Source organism: Rhincodon typus, chromosome 2 (genome assembly GCF_021869965.1).
Source record: "Rhincodon typus isolate 14 chromosome 2, sRhiTyp1.1, whole genome shotgun sequence".
Classification (NCBI taxonomy): domain Eukaryota; kingdom Metazoa; phylum Chordata; class Chondrichthyes; order Orectolobiformes; family Rhincodontidae; genus Rhincodon; species Rhincodon typus.
Genome location: NC_063333.1, coordinates 143,645,424 through 143,662,140, shown reverse-complemented (window position 1 = coordinate 143,662,140; position 16,717 = coordinate 143,645,424). Strand labels below are relative to the sequence as shown.

Genomic DNA, 16,717 nt, shown 5'->3' with positions numbered 1-16,717 from the left:
CATCTGAATCATAAAATCCCTAGAGTGTGGCAACAGTCCATTTGGCCCATCAAGTCCACAGCACTCCTTCGAAGAACATCCCACCCTTCCACGTTACCGCTGTAACCCTGTTTTCTCCATGGCTACCACCTAGCCTGCATATCCCTGGACACTATGGAGCAATTTAGCATGGCCAATCCACCGAACCTTTCTTTGGACTGTAGGAGGAAACCAGAGCACCCAGAAGATACCCATGCAGACATGGGTACAAACTCCACACCGACACTGGCCCAAGAGTGGAGTTAAATCTGGGTCCCTGGTGCTGTGAGGCAGCAGTGCCAACCACCGTACCATATGAATGCATGACATATTTGTCACAAAACGGATGAATTGATAGCGCAAGTAGAAATAAATATGATCTGATAGCCGTTACACAGATGGTTGCGAGATGACACAGATTGGAACCTGAAAATATTAAATATTATAGGACATTTAGGAAGAACAAGAAGTTAGGAAATGTGGAAGGGAGATACTATAAATTAATGATGCTAATAGCACAACAGAGATGGATAATCTGCATTTAGGAAATCAACACATAAAAGTGGTTTGAGTCGAAATGAGAGACATTAAAGGCAAGAAGTTACCTATGGGAGTGGTGTACAGGACCCCTATCAGTAACCACACAATAGAATGGAGTAGAAAATCAGATGAGAAAAGATTTACTAGGATGCTACCTGGACCGAAAGGTTTGAGTTATATGGAGAGGTTGGATAGGCTGGTATGATTTTTTCCTGTTGCATAAGATACTGAGGGGTGACCTTATAGAGGCCTATAAAATCATGAGAGACTTAGATAAGGTAGATAGCCAACAGCTTTACCCCATGGTAGCTGAGTCTAAAACTACTATTAGGGCATAGGTTTAAGGTGAGAAGGGAGAGATAAAAAAAGAGTCCAGAGGGGCAAATTTTGCACACACAGAATAGTGAGCGTCTGGAACAGCTGCCAGATGTAGTAGTGGAAGCAAGTACAATTTTATCATTTAAAAAACATTTAGAAAAGTACATGGATGGAATAAGTATGGAGGGATATGGACCAAACACAGGCAAATGGGACTAGTTTAATTGTGAAAACTGAATGGCATAGGCATGTATCCCCTTTGACTCTGTAACAGCATATTCTGAAGCAATCCAGAGAGCCGGTAATACTTGACCTGGTATTTGCAATGAGATAAAATTAACTAAAGACCTCATTGTGAAATGTCTGTAGGTCGCAGCACTCATAATGTGATTGGATTTTACATTCAGTTTGAGGGGGGAGACAAAAGGGTCCAAGACTAGTATTTTAAACTAAATAAGGGCAATTATAAGGACATGAAAACAGAGCTAGATAAAGTGAACTGGCAAATTAGGTTAAGGGATAAGTCAATAGGGATCTAGTGAGAGACTATAGCCTGTTCTTTGTTCTAAGTAACTGTCCTAAAAACATTCTATGAACTTCTAGACTACAGTTATACATTTGACTTTTCTAATCTTTATGTAGATTATTATATAATGATTATCACCTGACTTTTCTGACATGCTCCCATTACTTCTTCCTTCATACTCCATCCAACATATTTAAGGGAATATTTCAGAATACACAGCGTAGCTTTACCCCATGAGCATGAAAAATTCCAAGGGGAGGAGAGTTAAAAAAGTCAAGGAAAGTATCAAACTTAAAGAAAGATGGGGCACAGGTCAGAAGATTGGACAGAATATAAACAACAAAGAATGATTAAAAGATTAATAAGGAGGGGAAAAGTAACAAGAGAGAAAGATAGCTATAATTATAAAACAGATATTAAGAATTGATGCAAATATTTAGACATGAAAAGAGTTAACAACATGAATGTTGATCCTATAGAAAGCAAGTCTGTGGTATTAATAGTAGAAAATAAGGAAATGGTAGGTTAATTGAACAGATATTTTGTATTGGTCTTCGCTACTGAGGATAAAAGCAGATTCCCAGAAATAGCAGCAAATCAGAAGATGGAAGGAGGAAGGAAATAAACAATTACTATCACTAGGGAAATGGTACTGAGCAAATTGTTGGAGCTGCATGCTAACACGTCTCTAGTCATGGCGCACTTCATCCTAGGGCCTTAAAAGAAGTGGCTAGTGAGGAAATACCAGGCCAGTTATCTTATCATCTTAAGAGTGAAGATGTAAGAAGCTGTTCTAAAAGATGTTATAGCAGGACATTTAGAAAAGACCAAGATAATCAAACAGAGAGAACATGTTTTCGTGAAAGAGGAATCATGTTTAACTAATTTATTGGAGATCTTTAAAGGAGTAATATGTGCTGTGGGTAAAGTGCAACCAATTGATGAGCTGCATTAGATTTCCAGAAGGCCTCATAAAAGAATATTGCAAACATATTAACAAGGAAAAGCAGTAGGATACTCAGTCTTTTGAGTTTGCTTCACCATTCAATAAGATCTTAGTAGGACAATAGGTCGGCACAACATTGTGGGCTGAAGGGCTTGTACTGTGTTGTACTGTTCTATGTTCTAAGATCACGGCAGATCTGATTTTAACCTCAACTCTACACTCATGCATACCCCTAGTAATCTTTCATCCCCTTGGTAATCAAGAATAATTGCTGAAAATAAAAGCCTGTGATGTAGTGATTAGGATTTTGGCATGGATAGATGATTGGCTGGCTAACAGAAAAAATAGCATAGGCATAATTTGGCCATTATCTGGTAAGCAACATGGAACATACTAGGTGGGTTGTCTTATGAGGGAGTGTTGGACAGGCTAGCATTTACGCACTGGAGTTTAGAAGAGTAAGAGGTAACTCAATTGAAAAATATAACATCCTGAGAGGTTTTGACAGGGTGGATGTGGAAAGGATATTTCCTTTTGTGGGTAAATCTAGAACTAGGAGGGGTCACCATGTAAAAATTAGGGGTTGCCCATTTAAGATAAAGATGAAGAAAAATGTTTTGTCTTTGAGGGTTGTAAGTCTTTGCAACTCTTCTTTAAAAGATTCTGTAAGCAGAGTCTCTGAATAGCTTTAAGGCACAGATAGATAAATTCTTGGTAAACAAGGGAGTGAGAAGTTATTAGAGGCAGTCGGGAATTCTTTATTCACTCATGGGACATGAGCATCACTGGCTGGCCTATTATTACCTGTCCCTAGTTGCCCTTGAGAAGGTGGTGGTGAGTTGCCTCCTTGAACCACTGCAATCCATGTGCCTTAGGTAAGACTTTGGGGAGGGAATTCCAGGATTTTGACCTGGAGGCAGTTAAAGAACAGTGATACATTTCCAAGTTAGGATGGTGAGTAGGTTGGATGGGAACTTGCAGGTGGTGGTGTTCCTACATATCTGCTGTCCTTGTCCTTCTAGATGGAAGTGGCTGTGGGCTTGGAAGGTGCTGTCTGATCTTTGGTGAATTTCTGAAGTGCATCTTTCAAATACTCCACACTGCTGCTAGATTATTTAGCATCATAAATATCCAACCCATTTGATTATCAACCACAGTCTAAATCTGATGTCCGTCCGCACACTTGTCTCATCAGTTTTACCACTGCTCCACAGTGCTAGTGGTGGAGGGAGTGGATGCAATGCCAATCAAGTGGGCTGCTTTGTCCTGGAGGATGTTGAGCTTCTTGAGTATGGTTGGAGCTGCACTCAGCCAGGCATGTGGGGAGTATTCCATCACCCTCCCAACTTGTGCCTTGTAGATGGTGGACAGGTTTTGGGGAGTCAGGAGATGAGTTAGTCACTGCAGTATTCTTAGCGTTTGTCTTGCATTTGTAGCCACTGTATGTACATGCCAACTCCAGTTGCGTTTCTGGTCAATGCTGCAAAATGGAACAACGTGGACTTGAGGACCGTCAGCTATGATCCTATTGACTGGCAGAGCAGGTTTGAGGAGCTGAAGGCCTTCTCCTGTTCCTGTTACTCATGATCTTATGGTCATATGATAACCCCCAGCTTGTTAATAGGTTAAAATCAGATCACATATGATTCTATTAAACAGTGGGGCAGGCTGAAAGGGTTAAATGGCCTACTTCTGCTCCTAATTGCTGTGTTCATATGTTTCTCAAATTATGGTAAATGTGATTTGGGGATGCGAGCTTTAAGGACGTAGAGCTCAAACTGATTTCTGGTAGCTGCGAGGTGCCTTTAAACCCTCCAGTTTATTTACCTATTGGTGGGCAGGGCCTAATGGACATCTTTAAGTATAGATTGCAGGTGCAAAAATAGCTTGTGAAGAGGTAGGTGTATGTTTTTTTAAGAACCCAGCAGTTTAAACAATCCCCATCATGATAAACATCTGCCAGACCCGCCCCCTCCACCCTAAGTCTGAGATACTGAAATTGGATCATCCCAAAGAAACAAAGTTTAGCGACTCTCCCGTGCATCTGAGAAGATGGCATGATGCCCACCAAAGTGTCGCAGAACAGAAACATAAATAAATAAAACAATTATTTCTCATATGCAAAAAAAAAGCCTACAGAGAATATTTACTCGATGATTTCCCATGAATACGCTGAAAGGAAATTAACCCGAAAATTGAACCCTTTTTCTCTCTCCATCGATGTTTCCAAATCTGCCCAGTACTTCCTGTTTTAATAAAATAACGGAATGACAGTATTATTGTAATGTTGAGAATGAGGGCTGTAGCCTGTGGTGCTCAGCCGGTCCGGAAAGCCAAGTTCGCTGTTGGCCTGCAGAAACCTGGCAGTGTTGCAAAGTTTGCAGACGGTCTTCTTGTTTGACGTTGTATGTCTCAGTTAGCCAAGCAATTGAAACGAAAGGAGCTCGTTCTCGCGGATCAGTTAGAGAGTAAAGTTTAAAAAGTTCAGTTGAAAGATAAAGAACTGCAGAACTTTCCGTTCTCCTCAAAGAAACAGTAAAATTCTTGAATCCCAGGCGAGAAAAGGCAAATTTCAAATTTTAAAACGGCGCTGACAAGAGAACTGCGCAGAGAGATGTACGATTAGTTGGCGATCAAACGGGTTGGATATGTATTGTGACAACTAATCTATACAATACAAACTATATGAAAATTGAATCATTTTGATTTCGATGAATTGAGGTTACAAAATTATTTCGCCTCCAGCGATTTATAGTCTTAAACAAAATAATCACAAAATCTTAACAACTCTTACCAGTCTCGCCACAGTCTGAAAAATGAAACCGTTCCTGTCCTTCGGGACGCCAGGCCGGAATGCAAATACTCAAAATAAAAGTTCCGACTGAAAACATGTTTAAGCTAATTTGGCGTAAAGATTGTTGAAAATTAAAATTCTTTGTCGAAGCTATGCGCAAAAACAAACATAGAAGTACGTGCAAAAATAGACTTTCAATTTGAAAATGTAATTTCTATATTAAGGAGAACAAAATCAGTTAAAATGTCTCGAAATCAGCATTTAAATAAGTGTCCAGGGTTAATCTGATAAAAATGACATATGCAATCAATATTTTTCTGAGGAATTGCAAATCAACGATTTTATTTTACAGAAATTGAGGCGGGGAGACTTTTTTTTCTTTTGTTTCTGATGTTTCCCGGACGTGAGCGCTCGCCATTGCAGTGACGTCAAGGTGAAAGTGGTCTATCTGTTAACATTGGGGGCTCCCGGCATCCCCAGAACCGTTGCGGAGCAACCGGACTCTAAACTCCGAGATCCGCGAGCAGGTAAACAAGGTGCAGCTAACAAATGGGGCATTGCATAAAATCTACCACATTAAAAAAATGCATAACTTTCCTGTATATAATTTATTGCATTAAAGCCGTTGCATATGGAGAGGGAGAGAGAGATCAATTAAATAACTTGATTGCAATTAATAATTTAAAGAGTGAGCCCAGTTCTCAATGTATCTTTCTATTTGTGACCTGGGCACGTGAATGTGCAAAAGCTTTGTGCAAAACCTGTCGTTGAATTTTCATCGCCTTACTGGTAACTTTCCCTTAAGACCTCTAGGGTGACCTTATTTGGGATCCCGTGATGTTTTCCTGAAAGGGTTCTGCTTCAGATAAACCCTTTTTTTAAGAACTGGAGGGCAGAGTTTTAAAGTGTTTTTGGAGAGAAGCAAATGTGAGCTGAGGAGGAAAAAATCTTTGTCACACACTGAGAAATTCAGATAATGAATGCATTGCTTGGGAGTGCAGTTCAGGTTGATGCAAGCATTCAAGAGGGCTTTTGATGATTATTTAAATGGAATCAGTGCGCAGACTGATGGGGAAAGAACAGGGGATTGGCACTGTTAAAATATCTAGAGACATGGTGCAGGCACACTGCGCTGAATTTCTTCCTTCTGCATGTAGCAATTCTACAAGTTCAACAAAATATCATTTACATCATAAAATCATAAGATGTAGGAGCAAAAGTCAGCCATTCAGCCCAGTCTGTCTGCTCTGCAAATCATTAAGATCATGGCTGATCTGATAATCCTCAACTCACATTTTTCTACCCTTTCCCCATAATGCTTGATTCTCTTAATGCCTAAAAATCTGTCAATTTTTGCCCATCTATGTCTTAAATGGATGATCCCTTACTCTGTGATTATTCTCTCTGGTCCTAGACACTCCCACAAAGGGAAACAACCTCTCAGCGTTCTCCCTGTCAAACCCCTAAGAATCTTGTACGTTTCAAAAGGTCACCTCTCATTCTTCTAAATTCTAATGAGGAACTAAAAAATAGATACATCAAAAATAGGAGCAGGCCATTTATTCTACCCTTGAAGCCTGTTCCACTAATCAATATGATCATGGCTGATGATCCAACTCAGCACATGGATAGATTGAAGTAGTTGGTTCAGTTTTCCTTGGGGAAGGGAAGATTGGGAGGAGATTCCTGTGGAGGGAGAAACAGAGTGAATGGTTTCAGTTTGATGGCCTATCATCAGAACCAGTTAGCATCTTTTCTCCCATTTGTTCCCCAATTATTCATTCTGTAATACTTAATTGTCAGAAACAATTGTGAACTGCATATGTGCTCAGGAGTTAGGTAGAGTGTGGAGGGTGAAGCATGGAGGGGTAGGACAGGGAGTGTGTGGAGAGTAGATATGAGGGACTGCGCACAGGGTGGGTATGGGAAGCATGAAGTTGGGTATAAGGGAGTGTGGAGGCAATGGAGGTGTGTTTGGAGTTATGGTTCAAGTTTGGAGACACATGCAAAAGTTTTCTGCTTTATGCTCCTCAGGTTGTAATTTTACACCAGTTCACATTAATGTGTGGAAAGTCATAGGCTGACAAGCACAAGAGATTGAAAAGCCTGGTCTGAACAACTGGGAGATGCTTTGACTGAGTTTTGTTCTATTTGTTCGTAGGATATGGGTATTACCAGCTAGGTTGGCATTTATTGGCCACACCCAATTGCCCTGGAGTACTGCTGCAGTTCTAACAAGAATTGCCTACTAGTAGCCCTTTATACTGGTAGATCTTAATGCTTAATAGTAGTGGCATAGCTAATAAATAGCATTTAGAGTTCAGTAGGTAGAATAACCACTAAGTGCTGAGGAAATCAACTTTTTTCTTTACAAAAGAATAGTCATCATTTGAGACAAACCGTACAATTTTTTTTTCCTAAAATAACATACAACTTATTTGAGTACTGCATTGGAATTCATTGAATATATTGTTTATTACACTCATGAAAGAGATAACAGTTAGCTGGTTTGCGAGGCCGAGTGAAGCCAAGAGCATGGGTTCATTTCCTGCACTAGTTGACGTTGCCATGAAGGAATCTCCTTCTTAACTTCTTCCCTTGGCTGAGGTGAGGTAAACCGTCACTGGTTGTTTCTCTCTAATGATAGAGTAGCCCTATGGGCTGCTAAGACTATAGAGACCACCTTTTTACAAAAGAGATAATGCACACATTACTTCACCACTTGTGAACCGTTTTGTCTTATTCAGCAATGAAAGAATTGGCATATTCAACTTCTAATACCAAGTTGGTTTTTTGTTCCTATTCTTAGGTACAGGTTATGATAATTTTCTACCCATAGAGGTTGTACTGTTGCTGTACTAATGTAGCAATCCTTTAACTGTGTCAATTCTATATTTCGTTGTTCCAGCAGGTGTTTGGGCGACTCTATATGTGGGAACTTAAAAATAACGTGTAGTGGAAGAAAGCTGTCAAGATTCATTTAGTGAGAGGGGAAACATGCCAAAATTCCATGAAGCTACAAAAAGTGTTAGAAACACTTCAGTAATGGTCTGCACTGAGTCACTGATTGCAGGAAGATACCAGGTACAAGAGAAACTTGGGAGAGGCAGTTTTGGGATGGTTTATGTCGTGCTGGACAAGAAATCCCAAAAAACAGAAGAACTGTAAGTTGGAGTTCTATACTTTTGAAAAGTGTTGAGGTTGCAGTATATGGCCATTAGTTATGACATTAATGAACAAAGATTATGAAGCAGTAATGCTGGATTATTTGATACAGTGTGTGTGTGTGTGTGTGTGTGTGTGTGTGTTTGTGTGTGTGTGTGTAAAATGAAGGACAAAATTGACGTTCAATTTAAAAAAAAGTCTGAGTTTCAATATCTCAGATTTCACTTTGTGTTCGTTTGAGAAATGTTGATTCTTTATTGAAATTAATCCTGAAGTTTGTTTCCCCTGGCTAGAGAGTCTAGAACTAAGGACCATTGTTTCAGATGAAGGGGGTCAGCTGTTTTGGACCATGGTGAGGAGCAATATCTTCATCAGAATGTTGTGTATCATTGAAACTCTTCATCCTTGGACGCAGACAATGAATACATTCAATAGAATTTGGACACAAAGAGAATCGAAGAGATATAAGGAGAGGGCAAGAAAGTAGAAATGAGTTTAAGGATCAGCAATATGGCTCCTTAAGCTCCTCGAGACATCTGTCCCTGCTCCTATTTCTTATTTTCTTTGATTGCAGTATCATTCTCTGTTAACCCATTTATCAATTTCTCCTCCTAAGTGACAGCTTGAATCATAAAAGTGCTCCTGGTTTTCTTTTGTAAATGGTTCAGCTGTACATTTTCTCACGTATGACTGGTTTGAGGCAGCCCGATAAAGCAATGCAGCAAGGCAACAAGATTTTGTCTGTTTGATTTCTCCCGAATCCTCTCCTTGCTTTGCTCAGTTCCCATCTTAATCAGAATGCAGTGAGTAATAATGTCTGGTTTTCTCTGGAGAGGAAGGAAATCCTGAGGGACAAGGATTTTCAGATAATTCCTATCTGTTACCTAGCAACTTTTTGGGAATGATGTTGGTCTTTACTGTACTTTCAGCCCAATTTGGCATATATTTATGAGGGCTGATGATATAAATCTGATTAGAGTCTCAATACATGACTTAATAATATATAATGATTAACATTTGCACCTTGGCATAGATCCTTTGTACCTGAATCAGAAGATAATAATAGATAAAGATTACTTGTCTATTTTACTTTTTTTTATCATTTCGAGTTCCAGTTTGCTTGTAAAATACTAAGCTTTAAAGCATTTTTATCATTAATATAAACTAATTAATGGCAGTAAGTGATGTAACAATATTTTTCCATTAAATCCATTTAAATTTGAGATACAACTGGTATTTTCACTGCATTTTTAGTGGTAAAATAATTAATAACAGTAGGAGCTCTTTGAGGCTTCTAAGTTAGGAATGCTTCCTTTCGTCCGGTGAGGAAATAGTCTCTGGTTTAAGGTAGTTATAACTGTGCTAAGACATGGGTTCCATAATATTTTACAGAACAGTTAGCAATTGCAAGCTGCGTTGCCACGGAAACATATCAAAGAAAGGTCAGGAGGTGAACAATTAGGCACAGGAAGGTAAAATACTCATCGAAGTGTCTTATTAGAAATTGAGTTGAGCTATACATTTGCCACGTACCTGTTAGTTAAGTGCTTTTTATAGAATCCGTATGTAAGAGCTTTTCCATGTTCATGAGATTAAGGCAACAAAAGAAATAAACTCATAAGTTATTTGCAGAGAATCAAATGAGAAGAACCTTAAGTCCTAATTACAAGCTGATTCCTGGATCAACGCAACCTCCCCATTGTAATGTTAGATTTTGTGCGTCTTAAAGGTGAAATCATGTGGGTGCAGTAGTCGAGTATGACAAATGATTTGGTTTAAGTTGGAACCTGTTCTGCGTAGAAGGAAGAGGATGTCATCAGTGGGATTACTTATTTTCCTGTGCTATTTTCTCTCTCTGCCTATATAAATAAACCCCTTTTCTGATTTAACTTTTAGTTACACCAGTGGGAATCATCTTAGTGAAATCTTTAAACTACATGCTGTTTTGGTTTCCTTATTTATTAAAAGGATGTAAACGCATTGGAGGTAGTTCAGAGAAGACTTACTAGATTGATACCTGGAATGAACGGGATGTTTTATGAGGAAAGGTTGGACAGGCTTGGCTTGCTTCCACTGATAGAGGGATGGTTCATTGAAATGTATAAGATCCTAAATGGTCTTGAACAGGTGAATGTGGAAAGGATATTTTCTCTTGTGGGTCATCCAGAACTAGGGAGTGCTGTTTTAAAGTTAGGAGTCACCCTTTCAGGACAGAGATGAGGAGGGTTGTGCAATTTTGGAACTCTCTGCCTCAGAATGACCAGTCATTGAGTATTTTTAATACAGAAGTGGATAGATTCATGGCAGGCAGGTGAATCATGGGTTCTTGTGGATGAGAATGTGAAATTTGAAACACAAACAGATCAGCCTTGACCATATTGAATGGCAGAACAGGCCTGAGGAGCTGAATGGTCTACTGCTTTTTCTTAACAAGTCTGTAAAACATAGTTCAGGCAAACACAGTTGCTGTTCACTGGACAGCAAGTTTCTTGTGTAGAAATGCTTCCATAAGCTGTTATTACACTGGCAGATCATTGGTCCTTATGGAGATGTCACAGGCATTGCTGTTTCTGATTTCACTTGACAGTCACAGAAGTGAAGGTAAAATATGCAGCTGCTGGAAATCTGAAGTGAAACAAGAAATGCTAGAAATGTTGAGCAAGTCTGGCAGCATCTATGGACGGAGAAACAGAGTTAATGTTTCAGGTTCATAACTCCTCATCAGTTATGGTGAAGAACCTTCAACAGGAAATGTTGACAATGTCTCCGTCCCTGCAGATGCTGCCTGACCTGCTGAGGATTCACACATGTGCTCGTTCTAACAGAGGTCATTGGGAACAATTCATGTCTTATTTCCCATCCCTTCCTTGGACTTGGGCTCGCTACTTGACTGTAGCATACCATGGATTTTGGCAGGGGTCAGCCAATTTAACAGGAATGGATGAGGCACTTTAAGTGACCCCTGTGGCATATTTAGAGAAACATTCCAACAATAATCAGATTTCTTTGTTTTGACAACATCCATAGAATGTTACAATTCCCTTGTACTCCGCTGCCCTGTAGTGTTTGCCTCACTTACATTTGGCGTACCTCCTGATAACCCTACTCCCTTCAAAAATGATTGAGCATTCTAATTTTGTAGTGCCAGAATAAACATTCGATATGCACAGGAAATGCCTGACATAAACACCTTTAATATCCTTAATGATAGGGAAATGGTGCGTGTGTGTCACCAATTTTAAAGTTTGACACAATAACATTTGTAGTAAGAAATTTTAATGATTGAATTACATTTATGTTTGAGAGTATATATACACTTCCTCAAAAAAGACTTAAGAACTGAAATTCTGAGATTTATTTTTTATCATTTCTCTTGTGAGGTTTTTCGAAGTTTAGATAGCCCACATCCACTTCATCTCTAACTTAACATTGTAGTGAATATCACTGATAACTGGAATGACTCTAGACAAGTCCCTCTCAAGCACCATCACATCCTTCCCGCAGTGTGCTGATCAGTATTGGATGCAATGCTCTAGTTGTGGCCGAACCAGAGATTTATAAAGATTCTACACAACCTTCCCACTTGCCTCCTCTATTTGTGAAACTCAAGATTTTTAACAATTTATTCACAGCTTGTTGATGCCACTGGCCTTGAGAAAATGGTGATGAGCTGCCATCTTGAACCGCATGCTTTGCTAATCCATTGCTCAATATATCTTTGAACTTCAAGGATCTGTAAACATTGACCAAAGGATCTTCTGTTCCTGCAGCTTCTGTAGAACTGTGCTGTTAGTCCTCACTGCATCCCCCTATGCTATCTTCAGAAATGCATTCCTGACTTCCATTCACTCATGGCGCATCTGCTACGTTAGGACAGTCCTTGATGATACAATCCAGCTGATCCAACTGGATAGTTACAATTCGTCCAAGTACCTCTCTGTTGTAGCATCATTTTAGTACCAAAGAAAGCCATTCGATCCAGGGAGTCCATGCTAGGTATAATTGCAGCAAAGTATGCATCTATGTATCATTATTGATGACAAGAGTCTTTTGTTCTTTAGCGAGTCTTTATGATTCCTGTATAAAGCCTACCATGTACTTAATATTGAAGAACAGTTAAGCCTGAGTTTCATAATGAGGGAGGATAAATATTAGACTGTCAACAGGATGAGAACGTCAGAACAAGTATAGAAGGCAAAAAACGGAAACACTCAGCAGGCCAAGTAGCATCTGTAGAGAAACAGAAATCAGTCAACCAACTTTTCAGGTTAGGACAGAAGCTTGGGTTTTTCTCCTTAGAGTGAAGTGGAGGAGGTCAAGGAAGGTTTGATAGAGTTGTACAGGATTCTAAAAGGTTTGGACAAGGTAAACAAAGAAAGACTGTTCTCATTAGCTGATAGTATTAGCATAAGGGGACACAGCTTTAAGATTTTGGCGATGAGTCACATCAGTGAAATGAGAGGAGGAACTTAATTCTGAGGAAGGGTCACCGGACCCGAAACATTAACTCTGTTTTTTCTTTCACAGATGCTGGGCTTTTCCAGCAACTTCTGCTTTTGTTCCTGATTTACAGCATCTGCAGTTTTTTTGGTTTTTATTTAGGAACTTAATTATGCAGTGAGTGGCATTGACCTGGAACTTGCTGCCTATGAAGGTGCTAGAAGCAGAGGGACAATCAATGATATAGTAGGGCACTTGATGGAAATAAAATTACAGGCGCATGTGGAATCTGCAGAGTAATGGGAGTGATGGGATGCTCTACAGAAAGCCAGCATAAAGTGATGGGCCAAATGGTGTCCTTCTGCATTGTAACAATTCTACAGCTGTATAACTACTTCTGGTATTGTTTAAAGATTCCAGCTTTCAGAAGTTTGAATTCAATTTTGGGGCTTCTTTTCAGCTGACATAGAAGGGATACTGGTACAGCCCCAGGCCAAGTTACTGTACTTTACTCTTTGGATCAAGAATGCTACAGAGAATAAAGAGAGAAGGGAAAGGTAATTCAAATAGATGATGGCAGGAATAATGGGTGTCTGGGTAATGTGTTACGTGCTGTAGTGTTTGCACTGAGGAGCAGAGTTAAAGAAAAGGACAGGTTCAGGGTAAAACAAAACTGCAGTGATGTTGCCTGACCTCCATGAATGGCTTTGTAGTGTTTGATTGAAGAGGAGCATTAGTCCCTGGGAATGAATGGCTAACAGAACTTGCAAAATATATGGAAAAGAAGAGTGGAAAAAAAAATGTCTTCCTAAAACTGAAGATGGAACGATGCATCATTTATGTCAGGTGTGTTCTATCAAGGGGAATCCTTTAATAAAGAGATTTTGGGGGCTGTTATGATGCAGTGGTAGTGTCCCTACCTCTAAACCAGAAGATCTGGATTCAAGCCCCACCTCCTCCAGAGGTATGTAATAAAATCTCTGAACAGGTTGACTAGAAACTACATAATAAAGAGATTCTGAAGAAGTCATGCTGGACTCGAAACATTAACTCTATTTCTCTCTGCATGGATGTTACTGGACCTACTGAGGTTCTCCAGCACTTTCTGTTATTATTTCAGATTTTCAGCATCTGCAGTACTTTAGTTTTAATTCACTGCCACTTCTCTTCCAGGAATGCTCATCTTGAAGTTTTGTCTTTCTCTGTCATGGGATTTCAATTTGTCTTTTTTCACCTTGTTCATCCTTGATTGCTTTCCATTCCCATTCAAGTGTTTGGCAAGGTGTTGACTAAAACTCACTCTGTCCCCAGTGACTGTGTGTACCCCACATGGATTCAAACTGTAGTCCCATCCTTTGTGTTTCACATCAATTGACAATTGTCTGCAAGACATAAGACACGCCTTGGACTGTGCCCCAAGATCCACACTCAGTGCTTGTGTGCTGCTGCACACCCACTCGATCTCACTCTTCATCAACACCAACTCACTCTATCTCAAAACTATCCCAGTCCCCAGTTCCTTTCATTTTTCATCTCATCCAAAAAGAACATTTAACAGTACCACTTTCCTCTTCCTTTTGGATTTCAAGGTTCCAAAAAGGAGTCATTGGACTGGAAATATTAACTCTGTTCCTCTCTCCACAGATATTGCTGATTTTCTCCAGCACTTTCTGTTATATTTCCACCATCCACAGTACTTTGCTTTTGCTTGTGTTTTATTAAAGCTTAAGGTATTTCTAATAGTTGAGCAGATGTGATGAGTAGGAAGTTCCTAAGTCTTTGGGTGTAAATGAGTTAATTCCTTTGCTGTTGTGAAGTTCCCATAAACATTTGTGATCTAACTTAGTTTTAAGCAAGTGATTTGTGCCTAGCATGACAATGTTCTTGAAGTTAAATTTTGTTTAGACCGACGGACTCTGTGGAATGATTTTCAGAGAGGAGATAATGTGGTGAAAGTTCAGCTCAAGAATCATACATTACAGAAGATCAAGTTATTACAGTCAATAATACACCACTACCTACAATGGTCCCACTTTCCTGCCCTTTGCCCCTTGTTTTTAATGTTATGTCATTTCAAGTGCTCATTCAAATACTTTTTAGAGGTTTTGAAGTTTTCAACCTCAGCTACCCTCCCAGGCAATGCATTCCAGACCTCTATAACCCTCTGGGTGAAAAGGTTTTTGCTCAAATCCCCTCTAAACCACTTGCTTTCAAGCTGATAAATCTTATATTTGCATATGTTCTTATTTCATCTTTTTCAATAATTAAACTCTGGTCTGATATTTATTTTACAAATTATTTCAATATGTCAGCTACCTAGAGGGGTCCATAACATTTCAGAACAACTTGCTGATTTGGGAACTTTGTCTAATTTTAGTTCCTGCATAACACCATAGAATAAAGAAGGCTTGATATTTGGATGGTGAAATGGAACAAAATACATAAATAGGCTGTACCTGCATGTTTGTCCGATGTCTGTGTGAAGAATGTTGACCCAAACCCTTCCTTGATTTAATTTATTTTAAAATAGAAACAAAGCACAGTCAGGTTCTTATGAGGCTCTGAAGAAGGCTCACCCCACCTGAAATGTTAACTCTGATTTCTGTCCACAGATGCTGCCAGACCTGCTGTGCTTTTCCAGCAATTTTGTATCAGGTTCTTTTTTTAACTAATTATAGATTTACAACAAAATATCCTTTGTCTTAAAACACCAATTCAATCACTTTCCTTGCATAATTCTACCAGGTTCTCTTTGATGTTTGATGTTAATTTTCTAAAAAGTGTATTTGTTTTGTATAGATCATGATGAGAGTTTGACAGAACAGCTAAGTAGAAACTGTTTCTAGTGGCAGAAGAGGATTGGTAACTAGAGATACAGATTTAAGGTTAATTATCAGCTCTACTTAATGTTTAGGTTTATGTTGATTTTGTCTTCATCATTTTGCTCAACCAGTGAATTCTGTGATACTGGCAATCTTTCAGTTTCCTTGTGACTGCAATTTTATTTTTAACTTTCATTTGGCACTGTAAAAGGAATTTGAACCGTATAAAGTTTCTTATGCTCTCTCTTTGTCAGATTTCCTCTTTCAAGGATATTACTTACACAAAACTGACAAAATTTGCCTCCAATCTTCACTGTATACTAGCCTGTCTCCTTTTGCCTGGCTTAACAAGTGAAGGAAGTTTCCACCTGATGGAAGCTGGGTCACGAATTTATTCAAGGCTAAGCTAATTAGATTTTTGAAAGACAAAGGAGTCAAGTTTTATGGAGATGTTGGGTCCAGAGATGAAAGTGGTGCTGAAGCCACAAATTGATCAGGCATAATGTAATCAAATGATGGAACAGGCTCACTCCTGCTCAAAAGTTGTATATTTTGTTATGTGGATACACCCAGTGCCTTTACAGCAACTCCAATCTCTTTGTTGTCCTCATCACTCCAGTGGCTTTTCACCATGACCCTGTGACCAGCACTGAACTCTTGAAATTTGTGCTTCATCTATGATGACTCATTGTCACTTAGTCTTGCTTTCCTCTAACTTCGCAATTGCTGTGAGTTTGTTCTGTAAAATAACAGAAAATTGTCTATCCTGTGTCAAAGGGAAGCAGGAGAATAGCTGCCTAGGAGTTACATGGCAAACTTCTCTGCAAAGACGTCTTCACAATCTGTACAATCTTTTCTGCAGTACCATTCACTGTCGGGTGATATGGTGGGATTAGAGTGTGTTCAATTCCATTCTTACTCAGAAATATTTCAGACTGTGCTGATGGACCATTATCTAACACCAATATCTCTAGCAGCAAAATGCAAAACAACTTCTCAAAACTTCAATTGTTTTGGCACATGCGATATTACGTTTAGACTTAACATTTATCCACTTACTATAGTTGTCAATCAAAACAAGGTACACTAAAGAAGTCAGAGATAGTAGGAACTGCAGATGCTGGAAAATCTGAGATGACAAGGTGTAG

General features: G+C 39.2%; 1 protein-coding gene across 3 annotated transcripts in view; it reads left to right on the top strand.

Annotated features, from left to right (window-relative positions):
• Positions 1-16,717, top strand: part of LOC109913858 (NIMA-related kinase 11) — a 124,510-nt gene that overhangs the window by 2,318 nt on the left and 105,475 nt on the right. Inside the window, exons 2-3 of one of the 3 annotated variants that reach the window (XM_048607150.1) lie at positions 5,495-5,678; positions 8,054-8,306. In XM_048607150.1, the coding sequence (XP_048463107.1) occupies positions 8,140-8,306 (167 nt within the window). In that variant the 5' untranslated portion in view covers positions 5,495-5,678; positions 8,054-8,139. Of the gene's footprint in view, positions 1-5,494; positions 5,679-8,050; positions 8,307-16,717 lie in introns of those variants that run through there. The other 2 variants (XM_048607158.1, XM_048607160.1) reach the window with 2 other exon arrangements.